This window comes from Stegostoma tigrinum, chromosome 29 (genome assembly GCF_030684315.1).
Source record: "Stegostoma tigrinum isolate sSteTig4 chromosome 29, sSteTig4.hap1, whole genome shotgun sequence".
In the NCBI taxonomy this organism is placed as follows: Eukaryota; Metazoa; Chordata; class Chondrichthyes; order Orectolobiformes; family Stegostomatidae; genus Stegostoma; species Stegostoma tigrinum.
The window spans coordinates 2,063,929-2,080,478 of NC_081382.1; the positions used below are offsets into that span (position 1 = coordinate 2,063,929).

The 16,550-nt window shown below is 41.9% G+C and overlaps 1 protein-coding gene across 1 annotated transcript in view; it reads left to right on the forward strand.

Annotated features, from left to right (window-relative positions):
* Window positions 1–16,550, forward strand: part of LOC125465439 (rab-like protein 6) — a 119,019-nt gene that overhangs the window by 16,998 nt on the left and 85,471 nt on the right. The window contains exon 4 of the mRNA XM_048558966.2: window positions 10,131–10,183. Coding sequence (XP_048414923.1) covers window positions 10,131–10,183 — 53 coding nt within the window. The remainder of the gene's footprint in view (window positions 1–10,130; window positions 10,184–16,550) is intronic.

Sequence of the window (16,550 nt, forward strand, 5' to 3'; positions counted from 1 at the left end):
CCTTATTTTAGTGATGCCTTCCCAGATATGCTGCTGTGGTGTCTGAACACATGGTAAGAAGTTGTATCTTATTGATTGGAGGAAGATGTTTCTGAGTGAAATTGGGCAGGGGGCAATTGGAAGTGTCCTGTGAGATCATGCAGCACTGCCAATGTTGGAAGTGCTTCAGTCTCCTAATGAGGGCAGGAAAAGTAAATACGGCGGCATATCCAGACGCATTCCCTCTCTGCTTAACAAACCTATTGTGATCTATCCATTTACCGTGCAGGTGCACCACCCCTCTCTGTCTTTCCACTCCCTCACATTCCTATTTATCCTTGCATCACCGACACTCACTAACCTGTACGCAATGTCCCTGGTGTTCTTCAAAGTCGGCAAACTCAAATCAGGTGAGAATATGCCATTGTTGTCATTCAGATCTCTTTTGTCCCACCTCATGAGAGAAGAGACCACAGAAGACAAGAGAGACAGAAATGGAGGTGGTCATTTAATCACCAGCTGCAGTGGAGGAGATTGCAGACGTGTGGTGTCTTGATGTGATTGACCAGCAGAGATTTGATCTGTCACGTGGCAGGTAACGCTCATGTTGCCTTGATGTCAGCTGGCAATGAAAAATGATCACGTGCATAATGATCACTTCAAATGTTCTCAACTTGACAATTGTAATACATATTTTAGTCTCCCATTTCCTACAGGAGGTGATGCATGCGGACAAAAGTGACCACTTAAGGGAAACTCTCCTCCTTTTAGGCTTCACCATCAGAAGGTTCATGCAGATGCTGCAGTAGCTCAGATGCCCTCTTGTGGGTGTGACTATTAAGGAAAGTTATTTTGGTTTTCACCAGCAACAGCAAATGCTTTATCTACCACCAGCTGTGATTGTTGGAATCTATTTCAACCATAAGTACCATGTGCTTTGAGATGGTGTTTTCAGCTTCACGAAAATTGGCTGCCTGCCTGGAGCATCAGACACTGACACTGTCACCTTTAGTAGGCTTCAGATACCCCACCCCAGGTCACGTACTACTCCACTGATCTTTGCTAGCAGGAAAGTGCGAATGGGCTGTCAGAGAGATGATCATGAGAGGGGATATAAAAGTGAGATCAAGTCGAACTTCTTCCACTTCTCAACTGCAGTTCCTTATCTAGCTACGACCACATCCCCCAAGTTCCACAACACACTGTCTCACTGCCTCATGTTCCAGCTACTGATACTACTTGTAAAGATGTAGATGGTACAGATGTCAAGCTTCTGATGTCAGTCAATAGTGTTTCAGCAGTGAGAGTGGGTATGTGAGATTCCTGCCCCTACTTTTGGGTTATATATAGATTAAGAACACACTACTGTGTGATATTGTGCAGGTTGCAGCAAATCATGACGGTGGTGGTAACTCTGGCTGGTACACAGTGAAGGACACCTCAAGATCTATCCAGGGACATCTTCAACATACTGATGGCTTTCCTTGTACCATTCTTGGGCCTCAGTAGTTGGTTTCTCATGGATATGGTCAGCCATGATGTAAGGATTTATGCCTTGCTTTATAGCAGGCAGTAGTAGATCTGCTTCAAAATAGGAAGAGATCAGGAACCTGATACCTGTTCGAAGTGTCATGATAGCAGCCTGGGAATCTTGCATCTATCTGAATGATGATCTTTGTTGAGGTTGCATGCTGCACATTAATGGAGTGGAAACCTTGTGGGGGCTACCTTCATTGCATCCTGAATCAAATTCAATTGGCTTTATTGTCACGTACTCAAATGAGTACAGTGAAAATTTTATAAGCCACCACATTACGGCACCATCTTAGATACAAAGGCACCTAGGTCCTCGGTGTTTGATGTACAATGCTAGACTGCATCAGTGGAAAGCTTGCTAGATCTGAGAAAGCAAAGTCTGCTCAGTATGCCTACCCAAGTCGGGTGTGAACTCAACACGTTTGACTGTCCATTTGCACTGCCTACCTGGATGGTAACGAAAATTAAATAGTTGTGAATCTTTCTAAGTCCCCACCCCTTGAAATTTTTGGGGTCCACATTTAAGAGATTTAACATTGAGATGGGCGGAATTGTGGTGTCTTAGGAAATCAAGGAATGAATGGGGAACAGGCAGGGATGTGGAGTTGAAACCCAAGAAAAGCCGCCATCATATTGAGCGGTGTGGGGGCAGTTACGTTGGATGTATGGTTTGTGATGCAGAGTGACACCAATAGCGTGGGTTCAATTCTCGATCTGGCTAAGGCCACCATGAAGTACTTTCCTTCTCAACCTTTCCCCTCTTTCCTCCCTTTTCCCTCTTCTCTCCTAATGAGAGAACGGCACTATAGTCCTCTGGAACTTTAACAGTTTTTCTTTATTAAGTGGTGTAATAAGCTCGATGGTCCAATTCCTCCACTCTAGAGCCAATTTCTAATGCTGTTGAACCATGAAGAATTTGAAAAGAGACATGAGAATTTGACCTGATAGCTATTGTCAGTCAGCAAAGACAGGTATTTGATGAATAAGACTTTGTATGAGTCATGGGCAGCAGAGTTTTGGATGACTTCCAGATTATGTGGAGGTCAAATGTGGCAGACCCCAATGAGGACTGCATTTGAAAAGCCAAATCTGCAAATGATAAAGGACTAAATGAATGTTTTAGCAGCAAGTGAGTGGGGACCAGGAAAGTATTGGATGATGGAAGTGAGAATAGGCAATCTTAGTGTTAGCATCAATGAAGTTACAAGCTTATCTCTGGATAATGGGCTGTCAGAGATAAGCTTGTAACTTCATTGATGCTAACACTAAGATTGCCTATTCTCACTTCCATCATCCAATACTTTCTTGGTCCCCACTCACTTGCTGCTAAAACATTCATTTAGTCCTTTATCATTTGCAGATTTGGCTTTTCAAATGCAGTCCTCATTGGGGTCTGCCACATTTGACCTCCACATAATCTGGAAGTCATCCAAAACTCTGCTGCCCATGACTCATACAAAGTCTTATTCATCAAATACCTGTCTTTGCTGACTGACAATAGCTATCAGGTCAAATGTGGTGACAAACAGACTGTCTTCTTCAGACTGCTGAAGGAGATATGTTTGGGGAACGGGATGTGGAGTAGAAATTTGAGACATCCTGGTAGCTTCATTTGCATATAGTGTCCAACATCTAGTCAGGGCAGTTCAGTCAAAATAGATATTAGCAAATAGCTGTACAATGGTTTGTTAACATCTTGAATAAGCTCTTCTAGACTTCGTGGCATTCACTGTTCCTGTCTCTTCTTGCACTTGTCTTGTTAGCCAGTTGCTTTATGCTGTTCTTTCTCTATTCCACAGCCTAGCCGATCACAAAGATGTTACATTGTGCCTGAATTTGGTACGGGATGTTGTAAAATACCAAAACTACTGATATTTGATTTGTTGGAATGGAGATATCTTGGGTGAATTTATAAGTTCACGGATGGGTCGGTAGTTCAGTGGTTGGCACTGCTGCCTCACGGCGCCAGGGACCCTGGTTCGATTCCACTTTCAGGCAACTGTCTGCATGCAGTTTGCACATTCTCTCCGTGTCTGTGTGAGTTTCCTCCGGGTGCTCCAGTTTCCTCCCACAATCCAAAGATGTGCAGGCTGGGTGGATTGGCCATTCTAAATTGCCAGTAGTGTCCAGGGATGTATGGGTTATAGGGGGATGCTCTGTGGGTTGGTGTGGACCTGTTGGGCCAAAGGGCCTGTTTCCACACTTCAGGGATTCAGTGACATTCTGAACTCATTCTGTGATTCTGAAAATGTCATCCTTCACAACATTATTCTTTTTGAATCTCTTCCGATATTAGCTCCTAGCTAGCTTGATCCTGCAAATGTCATGAATTTATTCATTATGTCCGGCAGTCTTTGTCAATACTGCTGTCTGCAGATAACCAAGTTCCAAAGCAGTCATAATTCAAATGACTCATCATGGACTTGCAATATTAACATTGATTTCTTTCTCCATAAATGCTCCTTGATTTGAGTATTTGACATTTTTCATTTTTAATTATGGTTAGATTAAATTTCCTTTTGAAAATTGGATGACAAAATGCCTTACAATAACAATGTTACTACCTGCTCTTTGATGTACACATGTATCTTGGGTAGTCCATTCACTTATAGAAAGAACATCATTGTGTTCAAGCCCTGCGTGGCTGACACTCCCTAAGGCCATAGGACACTGAAATTCAATGTCAGTCTGAGCCCTGTCTGTCCTCATGGATGTACATAGGTGAATCTATAGCCATATTCAGATAGGTTTCTTTAAGCAGGACGTGCCCTGTGAAATATTTACGCATCAAATATCATAGAATCATACAGTACAGAAAAGGTCCTTCAGCCCATCAAGTTTGTACTGCCACAAATACTTAACTATCTGCACTAGTCGCATAGCCAAGAATTCTTGACACTTAAAGTGCTCACCCAAGTGCTTTTTAAAGGTTGTGAGGTTTCCTGCCTCAACTACCCTCCCAAGCAGTGCACTCAAGGCCACCACTACTCTCGGTGAAAAATAGTTTCCTCACGTCCCCTCTTAAGCTTCCTGTCTTTCGCTGTAAAAGCATGCGTCCTTGTTCTTGACTGTTCAATTGAGGAGAACCACTGCTTTTTTTTTTCCACCCTGTCCATGCCCCTTGATCTTGTACCCCTCCATCAGGTTCCACTTCAACCTTCTCAGCTCCAAAGAAAATAATCTGAGTTTATCCAGCTACTCTTCATAGCTAAAATGCTCCATCCCAGGCAACATGTTGGTGAATCTGTTCTGCAGAACTGTACACAGTGCCCCAAATGTGGCCTAGCTAAAGTTCAGTATGGCTCCAACATGACTTCCTGCTCTTAAAATCTATGATACAGGCAGGCGTCCTGTATGCTGCCTTAATTACTCTATTAACCTGCCCTGCTGCCTTCAGGGATTTGTGGACAAGCACTCAAAAGATTCCTCTGAGCTACTTAGTGTCCTGCCATTCTTTCAGTACTCCCTTGTCTTGTTCCTTCCACCAACATATGTCACCTCCCATTTACCATAGTTAAATTCTATCTGTCACTGATCCTTCATCTGATCAATCTGTTTATATTCTGAAGCAACCTAGGACTTTTTCCTCACTGTCAACTAGCCAGTCAATCATCTGTAAACTTACTTTTCATTCTCCATCCTCCCAATGCTGTCAACCACACCATTTATGAAAATCGTGAACAATAAGGGACCCAGCACTATTCCCTTGGAATGCCACTGCAAACTGGGTTCCAGTCACACTCGCAGGCATCTGCTGTCACCCTTTGTCGTCTTCCATTAAGCCAGTGTTGACTACATCTTAGCAGGTTATCCTGAATCCCATGTGCTTTTATCTTCTTTATCATCTTGCCATGTGAGACCTTGTCAAGGACCTTGCTGAAACTCACGTAAACTACATTGAATACCCTATGTCCTCATCTACACACCTGGTCACCATTTCAAAAAAAATCCACCAGATTTCTCAGTTATGGCCTCATCTGACAAAACCATGCTGATTTTCCTTGATCAAGCCATGCTTCTCTAAATGGAGATCTGCTCAAGAACCTCACAGTTCAATTTCCTGAATTGCTACATCCTCCTCCTGAATGAAGACAGTTTTGAAGTTCTGTTTTAACACCCTGCTAATGTTCTCTGGTTTCAGACATGTATTTCCCCTCAGTCCTGAATGGGCTCTACTCTTTCCCTGTTATTCTTGTCCCCCTTGATATGCTTGTAGAATATTATGTATTCTCCTTAATTATTGAGGTTGTGGGGAGGTAGCGAGTATCAGCTCTGAGTTGGGGGTTGGAATGGGAGGTGCAATCTGCTGAGTAGTGAAGCATGGCATGAGCAGGGCCAGTCAAGTTTTGGGTTGAGGGTTGCTGTAGAGTATCAGGCCCTGGTGTAGGAAGAAGTCGTTGAGTGTTGGAGCATGGTTTATTTAAGAAAGAAAAGTTTGAGCACATGCAGGCAAATTGGATGCACAGTTGGCTTGATGGTAAGAAACAGAGGATAATAGTGGAAGGTAAAGGTGGAGGCCTGTGATTTGTGGTGTGCCTCAGGGATGGTGCTGGGCTCATTGCTGTTTGTTATCTATATCACTGATTTGGATAAGAATGTACAAGGCATGGTTAGTATGTTTGCAGATGTCGCAAACAGCCAGTATCGTGGACAATAAGGAACGTTATCAGAAATTGCAACAGGACCTTGATCACCTGAGTAAGTGGGCTGAAAAATGGCAAATCGAGTTTATTATAGATAAGTGTAGCTGTTGTATTTTGGAAAGTCAAATCAAGGTAGGAGTTTCATGGTGAATGTTAGGGCCTTAAGGAATGTAGTGGAACAGAGGGACCGCAACTGTTTAGACTGTATATTAATGACATCAGGGAAGAAAGGACATGTACTGTAGTCAAATTTGCAGGCCCAAAAGAAGTGAAAAAGCAGGTTGCAAGAGGTGTGCAAATGGTTTCCAGAGAGAAATTAACAGGATAAGTAAGTAGGCAAAATGTTGACAAATGGAACATAATGTGAAGAAGTGTGGACTTGTTCATTTTGGAAGGGAGAGCAAAAGAACAGTATCATTTAAATGGAGGAAAAATGCATAAAACTCCAATATAGTGACGATAGGTTACTTGTGCGCAAAACTTAAACATTGCACGTGGGTGCAGCAGGTAATCAGGAAGGCTGATGGAATGTTGGCCCTTATATCAAGGGGTTTGGAGGATAAGAGTAGGGAAGTCTTACTGTAATTCTAAAGGTGCTGGTAAGACCACATCTGGGGGACTGTAAGCAGTTTTTAATCCGCTTATTTAAGAAGCGATATTATTTCATTGGAAGGCCATTCAGGAAAGGTTCACTAGGATGATCTCAGTTTTGGAGTGGTTGGTTTATAAGCAAAGACTAAACACAATGGGATTTTATTCACTGAAGTTTAGAATAATTAGAGGTGGTCTCATTGAAACATATTGGATTCTTAAGGGTCTTGTTAGGGTAAATGCTGAGAGGATGCCCCTTTCATTGGAGAATCTAGGATCAGAGGCCTTTTTCTCAGAATAAAGGGGTACCAATTTAAGACTGATGAGGAGGAATCTCTTCTCTCAGACAATTGAGTGTCTTTGGAACTCCTTGCCACAGAGAGCTATGGGAGCAGAGTCTTGTGTATACTTAAGGCCGAGATAGATTCTGATCAGTCTGGGAATCGAGGGTGACAGGGGAAACAGGAGTGGATGCAAGGAATGTCAGATGAACCACGATGCTATTGAATGGCAGAGCAGGCTTGAGGGGGAATGGCCTAGCCCTGTTCTTATTTCTTTTGGATGTTTCTTATGGAGATTCCACATTCTGTCTACATTGGCAACCTCATCCTAGAGGTTGCTGACAGCTTCATATTTCTTGGATCAACGGTTAGCAGCAACCTATCCCTTGAAACTAAAATCACTGTCTGAATGCCAAGACTTCAGTTGACTCAAAGTTGTGAAGATAAGTATGAACCAACAACAAACTTTCTGAAAATCCAAAGTTCCATGTGTCTTGGTCGAGTGTCCTCTGCACTCTCCGTACTTTAAGACCATGTGATATAGGAGCAGAATTAGGCCATTTGGCCCATTGAGTTTGCTCCATCATTCAGTCCTGGCTGATGTGTTTTTCGGTCCCGTTCTTCTGTCTTTTTTCCTGTAACCATTGATCCCCTTTGCTAATCAAGTGCCTATTTATCTCCGTCTTAAATATACTTAATGAGTTGGCCTCCACAGCCCTCTGTGACAGTAAGTTCTACAGATCCTCCACCCCCTGGCTGAAGAAGTTCTTCCTCATCTCAGTTCTAAAGGGTCATCTTTTCACCCTGAAATTGTGCCATTGTGTTCTAGTCTCTCCTACTAGCGGAAACATCTTCTCCCATGTCCACTGTACCCAAGCAGTTCAGTATTCTGTAAGTTTCAATGAGATGCTGTAGCAAGGCAAGAAGAGTTAATGGAGCCAAAAAGAAAAAAACATAGAACAGTACAGCACAGTACAGGCCCTTTGGCCATGATGCTGTGCTGACCTATTACCCAACTAAGATCAATAAAAGTGAAACCTACCAGCTTTATTGCCTCTGATGAGCAAGAGGCTATAACCTGGTTATACAGGACGCTGAGTATGGAAGTATACCAGTGTGAAGTGATCAGCTTGTTTACATTTGAGTGAGTGGTAACTCTGTTCACTGGGTCACATGAGATTAATGGACAACAGCCAAATTCCCAAAAATATGCTCTTGCTCACTGTCTGCTCAAGACCATCCGTGATATGAGGAGGTCTGGATAAGTGGTGGTGCAGCGCAAGTGTGCACCAGAGAGGCTACACGTGAACAGTTAGGAAGGATGCAGAAAAAGCAGTAGTCAATACAAATCACAAGTTTGCAAAAAAGATGGTGTGCTGAAGGCTGAAGTTAGGCCAGTGTTACCAATCTGTGGTGGCTGCTGAAGGAACTACTCTCAAATCAACCTCTCTGCAGCCACAAACAGACTGCCTCCAGAAGTGGCATATATTCTCATGAGCAGTCCCTTGTCCATAGAGACAGACAGTGACTGAAGCCACTGTTTTTAGGTTAGAGAGTGTCTCTTTATAGTGAAGTGTAGATAAGCTGGCTGTGATATATAAACACGATTACAAGGTCAGGTTGCTGGCTGAGAATTCTGTGACGTGTAACTCACCGCTCGACTCCCTGGACGAGTGCAGTTCCAACAGCACTTAACAAGCTTGACACCATCCAGAACAAGATAATAAAATGTGAGGCTGGATGAACACAGCAGGCCAAGCAGCATCTCAGGAGCACAAAAGCTGACGTTTCGGGCCTAGACCCTTCATCAGAGAGTCTCTGATGAAGGGTCTAGGCCCGAAACGTCAGCTTTTGTGCTCCTGAGATGCTGCTTGGCCTGCTGTGTTCATCCAGCCTCACATTTTATTATCTTGGAATCTCCAGCATCTGCAGTTCCCATTATCTCTGATACCATCCAGAACAAAGCAGGCCACTTGATTAACACCTCATCCATCTCCTCCTTATATTCAATCTGTCCTCCACTGATGCTCAAAGCAGCAGTATGTGCCATCTACATGATGCACTGCAGACACTCACCAAACCTCTTTCAGCAGCACTTTTCAAATCTGTGACCTGTACCACCTTGAAGGACAAGAGTAGCAGATACATGGAAGCACCACCCCATGCAAGTTCTCCTCTGACTCTTTAGTAATAAATCACCATTCCTACGCTGTCACTGGGTCAAATTGTTGGAAATCCTCAACAGCAATGTAGGTACCCCATTGCCTGAAGAACTGTAGTGTTTCATGAAGGCAACTGAGCCCTGCCTTTTTAAATACAACTAAGTCTGGCCAATTAATGTTTGCTATGTCAGCATCACTGACATCCTGTGAAACAATGTTTCCCGATAGGAAACTCCAGAAGAATGAAAGTTTACCCTGTTGTTGTGGGGAATGTCATTCTCGAATTCTGGTGACTGTATTAGTAAACCTGTTTATCTGTTTTGAAACTAATTCCTGTTTGCATTGAAAGTGTTTACTTTTCATTGAACTAGCTGTACCTGTCCTGTGAATGTTTGAAAGGGACGTTGTAGAACGGCTCCTCAGCCCACCCCTTACAGTCCTTGTCCTGATAGTGTTTGATGAAAACAGTGTGGAGGCAGCTTTACTTTATATCTAACCTTGTGTTGTACATGTCCGCTGAGAGCATTTGATGTGGGTAGTGGAGAGGAGCTTTTTTTTCAGTTTAATAGTGTAAAGGGTGTTTTTCTGTGTATCCAAATCTCTGCTATACCTGTCCTGGGACAGCTTGAAGTGGCAGTGTAGAACTTATATAATTCTGTACCTGTGATCTAGACTTTTGCAATACAATTAAAGTATCTTACTTTAATAGCATGTAAAGGGAAGGAGAGTGAAACAGAAATGGGATCTAGGTGAAGCAGGCAGAGGGTTCGTATTCACTTGTCTCGGAACAGAAAGCTTTCAGTGCTGTGACTTTTTTTTTGGCTCCGTTGCCCTGGTACTAAAATGAGGTCTTTGTCCTTATTATTTGTTTGGATACTTGGCTTCTGAGAGGAAGATTTCTACTTGTTAACCAATAACTAATTGTTACCTTTGTTTAGGTAAAAGTCGGAAAAAAGGAGATGGCCTGAAACTGGAGAATGACCCACAAGAGGTACAGTTGGATGCACTTAAAAATGGAGAAGTGTGAGATCCTGTTGTTGATGTGTTGGATGTCCAGTGCCGGCACTGTGTTTCTATTGTATTGACAGACATTCTCCATCCTTCCATTTCTTTTTCCTAAACCTTACTTAGAATTATCGTCTTTGTCAAGTTTTCCTATCGAACTTTCTAATGGCAGCAATCTAAGTGACAAAAAGTATATTCTGTTCTCTTTCCTGCTCTTTTTTCTCTGTTCTCTTTTCTGCTCTCTCCCTGTACTCTGCAAACATGTCACGCATATTAGCACACTCGTGCCTTTTGTTACTCTACAGTGACCATTTTCACATCTAACATCCCAGAATTACTAATGCTTCATCCGTTTGCACTCCTCACTTCCAAAACTGAAAGAAGAAGGGATTAGCCTATGTACGCCAGGAATAGTGGGTCTAATTTGGTGTTTAGCAATAAATGATGTTCCTTTCCATTTGAGCTTCCTGAGTTATTACACAAGGATATTAAAAAGTAGCTACAGAGATAGTGGGTGCACTAGTTGTAATCTTCCAAGAATGCTTTGAACCTTTAAAAGTCCTATAGGACTGGAAATGTAGTACCTTTATTTACAAGGAGAAGCATACAAACATCTGTCAATGGAAAATGTCTTAAGATATAATAGCAGAACGTTTAGAAATACATATGATAAAATAGTGTCAGCATGGCTTCATGAAGGGGAAATCAGGCCTGACAAATATACTAGAATTCTTTGAAGAGTTAACAAACAAGATTGATAAAGGGAAGTCAGTAGATGTCATAGATTTAGATTTTCAGAAGCCATTTGATAAGGTACCACACATTAGGCTGCTTAATAAGAGCCCATGGTGTTTGAGGTAGTATTTAGTATTGATAGAGGATTGTCTAATTAATAGAAGATGGAGTGGGGATAATGGGAGCATTTTCAGGGTGGCAATCTATAACAGTGGTATGTCACAGAGATCTGTGCTAGGGTCACAATTATTTTTATTTACATATATAAAATGAATGGCTTGAATGAGGAAAGTGAATGTGCAATAGCCAAAATTGCAGATGACACAAAAAGTAAAGCAGGTGTATATAAGGGAAATAGACAGCATAAGAGCAGGGCATTCAAATAAATGGATGTTCGATAACTGGTGTAGTCACGTTGGCCATAGGATCTTTCTGTTCTGTAAAATCTCTATTGAACCTAAAAAAAACCCTTCTTCATGTCATGTCTGTGCCGGTCATCAAGCATCAGAAAGGTTAATACTCGTGCAATGAAAGGGATAGTAGAGACACGGAAACCAAGTTCATTGAATGAAGGAGTATCAGAGATAATGGGAACTGCAGATGCTGGAGATTCCAAGATAATAAAATGTGAGGCTGGATGAACACAGCAGGCCCAGCAGCATCTCAGGAGCACAAAAGCTGACGTTTCGGGCCTAGACCCTTCATGAAGGGTCTAGGCCCGAAACGTCAGCTTTTGTGCTCCTGAGATGCTGCTTGGCCTGCTGTGTTCATCCAGCCTCACATTTTATTATCATTGAATGAAGGAATCAGCTTTGTGGTTAATGTGTTACCTTCAGGCTGGAAGAAGATGTATAAAATTCTTTAGGGGTTCTGATTTGGCCCACATTTTCCTGATCAGTATTAATGGACATAAGAGTGCGGGGAATAATTTCAGAATTTGCAGATGACGTAATCTTGAGAATATTGTGCGCTGTGATTGTAGTGATAGACTTCAAGAGAATATAGATGGGCTAGTGGAAACGTGGACAATATTTTTGAGAATTGTCAAGTATGAAGTGTTTCATTTTGTTTGGAAGACCATGGAGAGGCAACATGATATAAAGAATAATATTCGAAGAGGTATTGAAGAGTAGAGAGGGTTGTGGTTTTATGGGTATAAATCATTGATTGTGGAAGAGAGTAGACATAGGAGGTTGAGGGGTGACTTTGGAGGTTTACGAAATCGTAAGGGGCATACGTAAGGTGAATAGCGAAGATCTTTTCCCTAGAATGAGGGAGTTCAAAACGAGGGTGCCTATTTTTAAGACTTGGTGTCAATGCTGCCACCTCCACATCTTTTAAATGTTGTCACTGTATCTGCATGTACCATTTCTTCTGGAAGTTCATTCCACATATGTGCCACCGTCCGTGTGAAAAAGTCATTTTTACCTCTTTCCTCATCTTAAAAATATACCCCCTTGTTTTGAACTTACCCCACCCTGGGTGAAAGATCTTTGCCATTCACCTTATCTTAGCTTCTCATGATTTCTTAAACCTATATAAGGTTCGAAGTCGTACGACACCAGTTTATAATCTGACAGATTTATTTGAGACCGTAACTTCATCACGTGAAGTGAAGAAAAGCATTACAGGTTCAGATTTATAGGCAGAGAGATCAAAAGATCATACAGATGGTGCGAGTGGAGTGTTGGTAAGCTGAATAATAAGCCTCTGCAGGTGATTAAAAGTATCAGACAATGTGAATAAAGTGTCAACAGCTGAAAAAGTAAGTGAAGGGATAATATATAATCCGATTAAATGAGGCAGAGAGATAATGACAAAAAAAATTAAAAATAAGGTGGTACTGGAGACCAACCAAATGGCTGGGCTAACATGTAAAGTATTAGAGTTGCGTGTTGAGGGTCTAACCAACATAACAAGTAATCCAAAACTGTAATACTAATTAAGGTATAGAGATCATAACGAGTTATCAAGATGATGGTGTCAAAACAGGACAGTAAGGAAGGTTTTACAAATACAGAATAGTGTGGAGGGGTTCTCTGTAGTGTGACATGAACCCGAGATCCCATTTGAGGCTGCCTTTATGGATATGGAACTTGACTATCAGTTTCTGCTCAGCAATCCTGCATTGCTTTGTGTCTCGAAGACTGTCTCGGAGGATGCTTAACCGAAGATTGGAGGCTAAATACCCTCCACTGCTGAAGTGTTCCCTGACTGTAAGGGAACATTCCCATCTAGTGATTGTTATGTAGTGTCCCTTCATCCATTGCCACAGAGTCTGCAAGGTCTCACTAATATACCATACCTTGGAGCATCCTTGCCTGCAGCATTTGAGGTAGACAACATTGACTGAGAATGAGAGTATCTGCTGTGTAGGCGGTGGATGATGGTCCCATGTGTGATGGTAGTAATCATGTTGATGATCTGGTATGACTTATAGATGTTGCTGTGGCGGTGTTGTGATTGATGTTACTCTGAAGGCTGGGTAATTTGCTACAAACAGTGGTCTGTTAAGGTTTGGTGATAGTTTGAAGATGAGAAGTGGGGGTGTAGGGATGATCATGGTGAGACGTTCATTGTAATTGATGACCTGTTGAAGGCTGCGAAGAACATAGTGTAGTTTCTGCACTCCGGGGAAGTACTGAATGATGAAAGGTACTCCATCGATTGTGTCCTGTGTCTGTCTTCTGAGTAGCTTGTTGTGATTTTCTACTGTGGCACTTTGGAACTGGTGATTGATGAGTTGAGCATCGTATCCCTTTTCTGTGAGGGCATCTTTCAGCATCTTTAGGTGTCCGTTGTGTTCTTCCTTGTCTGAGCAAATCTTGTGTATATGCAGGGCTTGTCTGTAGGGGATGGCTTGTTTAGAGTGGAAGCTAGAGAAGTGCAGCATCATGAGATTATCTGTGGGTTTGCGGTAGACTGAGGTACTGAGTTGTCTGTCCTTGATGGAGGTGAATGTGTCAAGAATAAGACTGATTCTGAAGAGTAGCCCGTACAAAGTCTGATGGTGGGATGAAACTTGTTGATATTGTTATGTAGTCATTTCAGTGATTCCTCACCATGAGTTTAGGGGAAGAAAATGTTGTCATTGTAACATGTGTATTGCATTGGTTGAAGGTCCTTTGCAGCAAAGAAGTCTTGCCTGAACTTGTGGATGAAAATGTTGGTGTATTGGGGTGCAGATTTGGTCCCCATGGCTGTTCAGTGTGTCTCAATCAAGGACTAGATGTTGAAGGTGAAGACGCAATCGAGGATGAAGTGAATGAGTTGTAGGATGGTGCCTGGAAATTGGCATTTGTTGGCGTTGAGTACTGAGGCTGTTCCATCAGTGCCATCATCGTGGGTAATGCTGTTGTCGTGTGCCAAAGTCCATTGTGACAAGGAATGTTCCTGGTTCAACTGGTCTGAGAGTGCTGCGTTTCTATAATAAATCTGTAATGTCATGACAGAAGCCGGGGGTTCCTTGTACAATGGATTTCAAGATAGCCTTGACCAAAAAGCATACTGGGAGCGCTACAGACAACGTGCTGATCTAAACAAAGAACACACCTGTCAAGTCAGACAAATCAAGTCTTTTGAAGTGCGGGCCAACAAGTCCTTGAGTACTGTTAAACATCATTCCAGATTCTTAAAAGAAGTAGTGACATTGGCTTACATTTTACAAAATTTCCCAAATTTGGAGTAGGTTCCATTATCTATTTGAATTGGTCCATTTTGTCAGAAAGAAAACAAAAATGAGTGATTGCAGAGGTCTAAGTTGCAGAAGGGTGTGTGTTCTGGTTCATGGATCATAAAAAGCCAGTGTGCAGGTGCAGCAAGTAGCTAGGAAAGCTAATAGAATGTTATTGTTGATCACCAGGCTAACTTAATCCAAATGTAAGGAAGTTATGCTTCAGTTATACAAGGCTTTGGTGAGACCACAACTCGAGTATGTATTGTATTGGCTTTCTTATTTAAGGAAGGAAATGCTTTGGAAGCAGTTCAGACAAGATTTATTAGACAAAAGCCTGGTATGGGAATAAAAACACAAATAGCTGGAGAAGCTCAGTAATTCTGGCAGCATCTGTGGAAAGAAAGCAGAGTTTAATGTTTTGGATCCAGTGACCTTTCTTCAGAACTAATTGTAGCTAGGAAAAGATCAGTATATAAAAACTGAAGATGGGGAGAGGAAAAGGAATAACGTTAGATGGAGGTGGAGCCTACGAAGGGAAAACAGTAGGTGGGGGAGTGACAAGGAAGAAGTGCTGAGGCAATAAGATTATTATATTTGAAATTTAGTTCCAAAGGGTGTGAGACCACCAAATGGAAAATGATGGGCTGTTCTGCCAGCTTCCCCACCCCCACGCACCAGGTCTTGTCATCACACGAACTGCTTTCACCACAGCCAACCCATTTTCACCCACTAATGGACCCCATTAGCAACTTTTTCTTTCTTCTGGCTCATCAGTATCTGTTCCTTTGTTGGCCTAACTAGTGTTCTCTGCATGTGTTTGTGTGTGTGTGTGTGTCTCACTCTCGCTCGAACTCTCTCGGCATCATCACCACCTATTGCTTATTTTCTCGTATTTTTTCTCTCTCTGTCTTCCCCAGCCAAATATGCCAAACACACAAGCTGCAGTTACTTTTGAGAAAAAGTCAAGTTTCAAGTTTGATAAAACGTCACTGGACCCAAACATTGTCTGCTTTCTCACCAGGCCTTCTGCCAGACCTGCTGAATTTCTGTAGTTGTTTCGGATTTATAACATCTTCAGTTCTTCTTTTTCTGTTGGATGGGAGGATTGTCTTATGAGGAAAGGTTGGACACACTATGCTAGTATTCACTGTGTTTAGAAGAGTAAGAGGCAACTTGATTGAAACAGATAAGATCCTGCAGGGTCTTCTCAGCTATTTCCTCTTGTAGAAGAACCTGGGATTAGGGGCTGCTACAGGAGGCCACCATGTTAAAACAGGAATGTGGAAAACTTTCTTTGAGAGGGGGGTCTTTTGAACTGTCTTCATGGAAACATGGTGAATGCAAAAGTCTTTGAATATTTTAAGACAGATTCCTGATGACCGAGGAGATTAAATGTTTATAGTAGTAGGTGGGAATGTGGTCTAACCAAATCGGCCATGATCTTATTGAACAGCAGAACAGGCTAATTCACATATTTGTATTATCTACCAACAGTGAAAAGTAGCTGATAGTATCAGTTGACTTTGAAATTGTTGCACCAAAGGTGACCTGCATTTTAAAGTTAGATGCAACAAAATGTTCTGTCATGTTGGAAATCTTTGCAGATATGTGTGAAAAGAAATGGGCATATTACTTTATAGTTATTAGCTGTTGAAATATCCCAGGCATGTTGTATATCTGATATTATTATAAATGACCAAATGAAAAATGTAGTACATCTATCATTTATAACAATCTTTTTAAATGCTATTCTGTGATTTAAGGAGAAATGGAACATGTGAAATGCTATTTTAGCTAATGATTCAAGTGTTCCAGATTTGGGAGTAGATGTGATGACACTTTGTATTTGTGTTCACCTGTTTGAAAAACTTGCAGCTCCAGTTGTTTGCAGTAGTCTTCAGTTGTTTGCTGTTACCTTCTCAATCACACTCAGTCACATTTT